The 8,417-nt window shown below is 34.7% G+C and overlaps 1 protein-coding gene across 1 annotated transcript; it reads right to left on the reverse strand.

The window, feature by feature from the left end:
• Positions 1-5,776: 5,776 nt before the first annotated feature.
• On the reverse strand, positions 5,777-6,541 carry LOC127093409 (uncharacterized mitochondrial protein AtMg00810-like). Its single transcript, XM_051032335.1, has one exon. It carries the CDS (start codon positions 6,539-6,541, stop codon positions 5,777-5,779), a length of 765 nt encoding a protein of 254 aa, XP_050888292.1.
• Between the last annotated feature and the right edge of the window lie 1,876 nt (positions 6,542-8,417).

Here is an 8,417-nt window from a genome sequence, read left to right on the forward strand (position 1 = left end):
GAAAAATCAAAATGAAGAAAATGAGAGAGTTTCTTTTTCTAGATCTGGATATGAGTTTGAGTGAGTGCTCATGTATTTTCTGTTTTGATTATCTATATATATCTTCTGTTAATGAATTTCACTAACCAAACTTAAGCCAAACCTTGGTAATTAGTGAAAATGAGAGTTAAGTGCAAATTGCTAAATCAAACATTATGCATGGGGGTGCATGCTACAGTGCACGAAAAATGGGCCTAACACATTCCAAAAATGGTTTTTAATCAAGTGCAAATGGTAGAAAGTGTAGCAAATGATTAATCTGAAAGTCAATTTTTCACCTCTCCTTTTTTAAATTCAAACCACTTGAAAAAGGCCATTTTGATTGGATGATTTTTGGTGAAATGTGATGAAGGATTTGAATAGAGCATGTCAAATGTGACTTGTAGCAAAAAGTCTCACTCAATTTGGCCAAATGGTTCATGAGATATGGTCCTTTGAAGTTCAACATTTTCTAAAAATGATTTGATCATATCTTGCCAACCACAAATGAGAAATGAGTGTTCTTGGACTTTTTGGAAAGGTGAGAACAAGATCTTCAACTTTCATGTTGGACAAAAATTCATTTGAAGCTTGTATGATGAAGTAAATTTGAAGAGAAAAACTTTCCATTTTTGGCAGTTTCCAATTACAGGTCACCTGCTATTTTAGGAAACTTTTTGTCTGACTTTATTTTCTCCAATCTTGATCTTTGAAATGTCAAATGAGACTTGTATGGACATGAATGAAGCCTTTCAAACCACCTCCCACCTTCAAATCCATAAAATCAGGCACAGTTGACCACAGTTGACCATGGTTGACTTTCTAGGGTTTCTGGTGGATTAAACAATGACTGATGACTTCTGAGCACCCAATCCTTGACCAAAACACTTCAAAAGGACCCCTAGGTCATTTGAACATGTTGGACCAACCCTAGGGCCTTGTCTCAATGGAAATTGTACTTGCTTGCTTGATTGACTGATCTCCTGACCAGTTTGACCTAATTTTGTCACAGGACTTGCACTTGGGCATATGACCATGCAATGCTAGGCAATGGACTATGTTATGTTAATGACTTAAAATGAAAATGTATGTACAAAAGGTAGGTGCAAATTTGAGGTGCTACACATTCCTATATAGCTCTTTGTGTAAAAATGCACAAAATGAGCACTGTACATTTTCTGGATGTGCTTTTTTGCTCCAAACATGGGGGTGGTGGAGATTGTCGAGGCTAGCCCCAGAAAATCCTAATGTCTACTCCTTCTCCTACGCAACTAGGTAAATTTATGATGTTATTTCATTTTGTATATTTATTCTATAAATATTTGTAAATAATATTATTTATCTTTTTTTGTTTAGGTTCATTACAACCGGACTGGATTACAGTCTTACCCCCAAAAATAAAATTATATTTTATCGTCAACTCTTGGATCGTCTCCGAGCACAAGATGTATTACCACTAAATCACTCAGCTTCTAACTGATTTATTAATATCATGCATTCTCGATAAATAACATATTTGCTTTTTTCTTTGCAGTTTATTTGGAGGCCATATTTGGGATTGGAACATCAACCCAACCCCGGAGATGCAGCTGTTTGGACAGCAAAAACGGCCATAATGCGGTTCACCACTGTGGAGATGCACCAAAGTGACCGTGTCAAGCTGCAATTCGGAATGCATCAAGAAATCTCAGGCCCCCCAATGTCTATGGAACCTTGGCATCTAAAAAAAGTCAGCCACCAGTGGTATGCCCAAAATTGGAAGGAATTTGCTAAGGAGTTTCGTAAAATGTGGAAAGACCGTGCCCACTATGTTCTACAATTTCCGGTGGCGCCCAACGAAATGAAGCCGACAAGGGAATATGTGGATTGGTATAGAGCAAATACAAATCCAGAAATGATTGTGTCTGACCCGTTCTATTTGGACGATCCCCGGATGCAACAACCATATTTCCAACAACAACAACCACCACAATATTCCCAACAACAACAACCACCACCTTATTACCAACAACAACCACCACCACCATTTTACCAACAACAACCACCACCACCTTATTACCAACAACAACCACCACCACCATATTACCAACAACAACCACCACAACACATGTCCACCCCCAACCAAATCAACAATACATACCACAAACTCAACCCCAATACCATGAAGACTACCAACACCAAACTCAACATTCCCACCACCATCAACAGTCCCAACACCTACCACAATATCAATCCCCCCACTTCCACCAATCCCAACACTTCCATCACGACAATGTCCCGAGCTCTTCCAGTCCTCCACCTAGCCCCGACACGGGTATACAAGAGGACTACCAACAAGACTACTACACACCACAACAAACATTGTTCTTTGGCCAACCCGATTCAACCCTAAACTACCAAAGACCACAATTCGAGGGCGCACCCAGCAGTAGTCAGTTTGTCCCACCGAGACAAAGCTTTGAGGGCGCAGAGGGGACCCGTCTTTCCTACAGCACTAAAGGGACTTCGACCCAACCACAACGGCAAACGGCAAGGGGACGCGTTAGGACTAGGGGTGGTAATAGGGAAGCACCACCACCACGTGAACCGTCTAGGCGAGTAATTAGACCTCCCCCGTGCGGATCGTACCAGGGACCGCATCATATGTGATAAATCCCAAATTAATAATGCATTTTAATCATATCTTTGTAATATTTGTCTTGTCTATTATTTAAATAAAAATATTTTCTGTTTATTATCTTTATATCTTTATCTTTATCTTTAAAGATATTGTCTATCATATCTTTATATATATATATATATATATATATATATATATATATATATATATATATATATATATATATATATATATATATATATATATATATATATATATATATATATATATATATATATTAATTTACATGTGTATAAATATTTATTTACACGTATATAAATTAATTTTTTTTCCAAAAATTTACAAATAATATTAATTACTTATAAATTAAATTAATATATATATATATATTAATAATATATATAAATTAATATATATATACATATATCTTGTAAATAATTTTATTTATATATATGTGTTAATATAAATTAATATAATTTATAAAAAATATAAATTTATAAATTAAAAAAAAAATTAAAATAAAATAAAATAAAACATATTAAAAAAAAAGGGAATGGGTGTAGGCGCCACTCCTAGTGGCGACTTGCCCTACCCATTAAGGGTAGGCGCCAACTAGGGCGGCGCCTAGGTTTAATTTAGGGCAAAAATGACCATTTGTGTAATTTTTTTGAAAAATGGTGTATTTTTGAATTTTTTTTTAAATTTTTGGATATTTAAAAAAAAAATTCTTTTTATGATAGAATATTATATAATATTATTTATAGTTTTATCTATATTTTTTTTATTCGATAAAAAGATATATAATTTTTTTAACATGTATTGTTTAAATATTTTATAATAATATTTTGATAATGTTAAGAAATTTATTAGTATTTTAATTAAGGAATTATGATTAAATAGATATTAAAATAAGAAATTAGATTATTAAGTTTAAAAGACTTTTGAACAATCTGATCCAATTTAGACTCACGTTGTATTTATAATGTTTTATAATTTTGCTCGCTAGTTCGATTGGTATCATATCACTTCATGAACTCTAATAAAATCGTTAAATATAGTTTTTAACGATAAGTATTAATATATATTTTGTACTAAACATTAATATATGTGAATGAGTTTCAAGTATGTCTCGTGCAAGTGCAATTATATGCTACCTATGTATTTGCTAAAAAAAAGCACAATAATGACAACTCCTTAATATGTAGGATTATGACTAATCTATGACTCAAAAGGTGATTATGAAAGTGCTCTAGACTAATGTGACTAATTTGTGACTCAAAAGGTGATTATGGAAGTGATCTAGAGCATTATATTTTGACAAGTTATGGTTATGTCGGAAAATCACTAGGAATTAGACGTTGCCTCGATTGATTGCAACATTGGAGATGCTTAATTGTCATTGACACGATATGATGAAGCGATTTTTTCTTATCAGAAAGCGCTAACTGTTTTCAAAGCAACCAAATGAGAGAATCATCCCACAGTTGCCAATGTTTTTTTGTAAGGTTAGCTGATTTATATAACAAAATAGTAAAGTTCAAGGAATCAAAATTTTATTGTGAAAATACGCTTCGAATTTTCGGGGAATTCCTTTAGAAGAGATTGCTAATTGTTTGATAGATGTTGTTGTAATTTATCAATCTATGAATGATTTGGAAAAAGGATTAACGTTACAAATAGTTACAAATAGGAGTTTACGTATTATATGTTAGGGAATTATTCTGATTCTTGTAACATTTTTAAGAGTTCTATCGCAAAATTTTGTGCTAATAGAGAGAGAAAATCCGCATTGTTTGGAATTGCATTGAATCAAATGGGTCTTGCTTGTGTCCAAAGCTATGCTATAAATGAAGCTTCAAATTTGTTTGAAGAGGCTAGAACTAGATTAGAAAAAAGAGTATGACCCTTATCATCAAGATACCTTAGGTGTTTATAGCAATCTTGCAAGTACATATGATGCAATGGGAAGGTAACATGTTCATTGACCCTTAAACATTCAGGTTTATGGAGTATTAGAATTTTTAGGTTTTAATTGCTAACATTTCTTGTTAATTGTAATAATTTGCAAAGTGGATGATTCCATTGAAATTCTGGAATATGTAGTTCGCATGATAGAGAATAAAAGCTTGGAATGATAAACCCTCATATCGACAATGAGAAACGTAGGATGGTTGAGTTGTTAAAAGAAGCAGGAAGAGCAAGAAACCGAAAGTCAAAAATATCATTGGAAATAATTCTTTGTTTCCAACTCTCAACTTATGAAAAACAATGGCATTAAGGTTCTATGAAATTTGGGCTGTAGATAAAAAAATATAACAGATTGTGAATTATTTCTACTATCAATATTTTTCTTTAAGGTTTACAAGTTGCATTTTAAGACAAAATATGCTCCAGACAAAAAGATAATAAAATGATGCCAGAATACCAAAAATACAAAAGAGTCCCGAAGGTACAAGGAATACCAAAACCCAGAAACAAAAACAAAATAGGAACAAAATAAAAATAAAAAACCCAAGGCAAACAACAGCCCCACGTAAAAACTTCTCTGGAGCAAAATGATGTAGCATCAACCCTGAAGCCATCAACGAAGACATAATCAAGGTAACACCTGCTCTTTTATACTTTTGATCCAAATGTTGGAAATAAACTCTTTTTTTGTTTAGGGAAAGTGTGTGAGAATATTAGAGGCTTGAATAAAGACTTGATAGGTAAGAGAATTATTTATGGAAGAGAGAACTTTGTATTTTTGCTTGATGCAAAAGTTTAGGATTACATCTCTATTTATAGTACTCTAAGGAGAACTCTAGACACACTAATTCTAGAGAGTTCTCAACTCTAGACATTCAAAGAGTATTCTAGAAAATATTACAATCCTAAGAAATATCTAGACATTCCAAATACTACAAGACTTTTCTAGAGACATTATCCAAAATAAATTAAGTCAAAAATAACTAAACCCAAAAATCAAATAATAAGGTTAGACCCAAATCAAGTTTAATATTTATATTACTATGAAATCGATGTGCTTACTTCTTTCATGAAATACATGATTCTTTGCCAAAGCAAGTGCTGATTTATTGTCAACACATATTTCGACATGATCTTCTTGTGGCATTTTTAATTCTTTCAACAAATTCCTTAGCCAAATTGCATGACAAACACATGATGTGGCGGCAACATACTCAGCTTCACAAGTTGACAGTGTGCGATAGGTTGCTTCTTTGACATCCAAGTGAAAGCAGTATCTCCCATAAAGAACACAAAACCAATAGTGCTCTTTCGATCATCCAAGTCTCCACTCCAATCGCTATCACTATAGCCAATAATCTCATAATTGTTAGAAGAGTAGTAGTGTAAGCCAAAGTTTATTGTACCTTTGATGTATCGAAGGATTCTTTTTGTCGCCTTAAAGTGAGTTGTTGTTGGAGCTTCCATGTAACGACTTACGACTCCTACAACATAGAGAACATTCGGCCTTGTACTTGTCAAGTAACACAGACTTCCAACCAAACTTTTGTAAAGAGTTGGATCCACAATCTCTCCATTTTCATGCTTACTCAACTTGCTGCCACATCCCATCAGGGTGCCAACTGGATTGGCATCATCCATCTTGAACTTCTTAAGGACTTCTTTGGCATAGCCTTCTTGGGTGATAAAAATTCCTTTGTCTTCTTGCTTTACTTTGATTCCGAGATAATATACCATGAGCCCCATATCTGTCATCTCAAATTCATTTGACATGTCTTTCTTGAACTCTTTGAACATGCTTAAATTGTTCCATGTGAAGATCAACTCATCAACATATAAGCGCACAATCAAAATATCTCCACTTTGCGCTTTAGTATAGAGTGCATGCTCATATGGACACTTGATGAAGTTCTTGTCTTGAAAGTACTTGTCCATTCGAACATTCCAAGCTCGATATAATCTTCAATACTTTTTCTTCTTGCCCTTTTACTTCATAGCCATGTGGTTGCTCGATATAAACTTCTTATTCCAGAAAACCATTCAAGAAGGACGACTTCACATCCATTTGATAAATCTTCCATTCATTTTGGGTTGCCAAAGAAATGATCAGTCTAATAGTTTCAAGACGAGCAACGGGGTAAAATACCTCATCATAGTCAATTCCTTGTCTTTAACTATAGCCTTTTCGCCACCAATCTTGCTTTGTATCTCTCCACGCCTCCTTTTGCATTCTTCTTCGCCTTGTACATCCATCTTACTTCGATTTCTTTGTGTCCTCATGGAAGTGTAGTAAGTTCCCATGTATTATTCTTCGTGATTGACTTGATTTATTCTTCCATGGCGTCTCTCCACTTTACGTTTTCAACTGCTTCTTGATAGCTTAGAGGTCCGCAATCACCCAAAAGACAAAAGAGGTTAATGTCGTTTCTGTTTTCGGTTACCTCATAAAGCTCTTCAATACTCCTTAGTCATGGTGTCCTCTCACTTGAGCTTGTTTCATCCAACCTTGGTATCAGTGAGGCCAGTGGTGTAATATGTTCCTCTATCATTGGTTGTTCCATTTCGTCTTCTTCTTCAAAGTAAGGAAGAAAATCATACATGTCTTCTTGAACACTCCAATCCCAACCATCTTTTTCTTCGAACTCCACGCCACGACTTATGACGATCTTTCCACTATTTGGATTATAGAGCTTCTACCCTTTGGATCTTGAGTCGTAACCCAGGAATACATACTTCTCACTTTTATCATCGAGATTTGTTCTTCTTTCATTTGGAATATGGGTATATGCAATGCTTCCAAACACTTTTAGGTGAGGGATCCCGGGATTCCTTCCACTCTATGATTCTTGTAGTGTCTTCTCATGCACGCTTCTTGTTGGGGAATGGTTTGTCAGGTAAACCGCACATGCCACTGCTTCATCCCACAACTCTTTCGGCATCTTCTTGCTCTTAAGCATGCTTCGCACCATGTTAAGTATGGTTCAATTCTTTCTCTCTGCTACTTCATTTTTGTGTGGTGATCTTGGCACTGTTAGTGGATGGAGGATTCCATGGTCTTCACAATATTTGTGGAACTCATTTGAAATGAACTCTCCTTCTCGGTCAGATCTCATGGCCTTAATGGAAAGACCACTTTCTTTCTCCACAAGGGCTTTGAACTTCTTAAAGTTTTCAAGCACTTATAACTTCTCCTTCAAGAAATAAACCCATGTTTTTCTAGAATAATCATCAATAAAGAGTAGAAAGTATTTACTCTTGCCAAAAGAGTTTGGATTGATTAGTCCACATACATCAGTGTGTATGAGCTCTAGCGGTTTTGTCGCTCTTGACGTTGATTCCTTGGAAAGCTTTCCGGAATTGCTTCCCAACTAGACATCCTTCACAAAGTTGGTCTGTATGGTTTATACTAGGCAAGCCTCTCACTATCTCCTTCTTTGACAAACATTTTAGATTGTCGAAGTTGAGATGTCTGAATCGTAGATGCCATAGCCACGAAGAGTCGGTATAGCAAGTCTTGAGACACTTTGCAACATCATTTTGAATGTTCAAGAGGAACATTCTATTCTTTGACATAGGCACCTTAGCAATCAAGTTATTATGCCTACAATCTCTTAAGAAAAGATTATGTTCTTTCAAGTGGATGTCATAGCCTTTCTCTAATAATTGTTTCAAGCTCAAAATATTATTCTACATGTTAGGAACATAATAGACATTGGATATGAATTGATGACTCCCATTCTTTAAGCGTATAAGAATTTTACCTTTGCCTTTGACCGATATCTTTGAGTCATATCCAAATGAGACATTGTCA

Source organism: Lathyrus oleraceus, chromosome 1 (assembly GCF_024323335.1).
Source record: "Lathyrus oleraceus cultivar Zhongwan6 chromosome 1, CAAS_Psat_ZW6_1.0, whole genome shotgun sequence".
Lineage (NCBI taxonomy): Eukaryota > Viridiplantae > Streptophyta > Magnoliopsida > Fabales > Fabaceae > Lathyrus > Lathyrus oleraceus.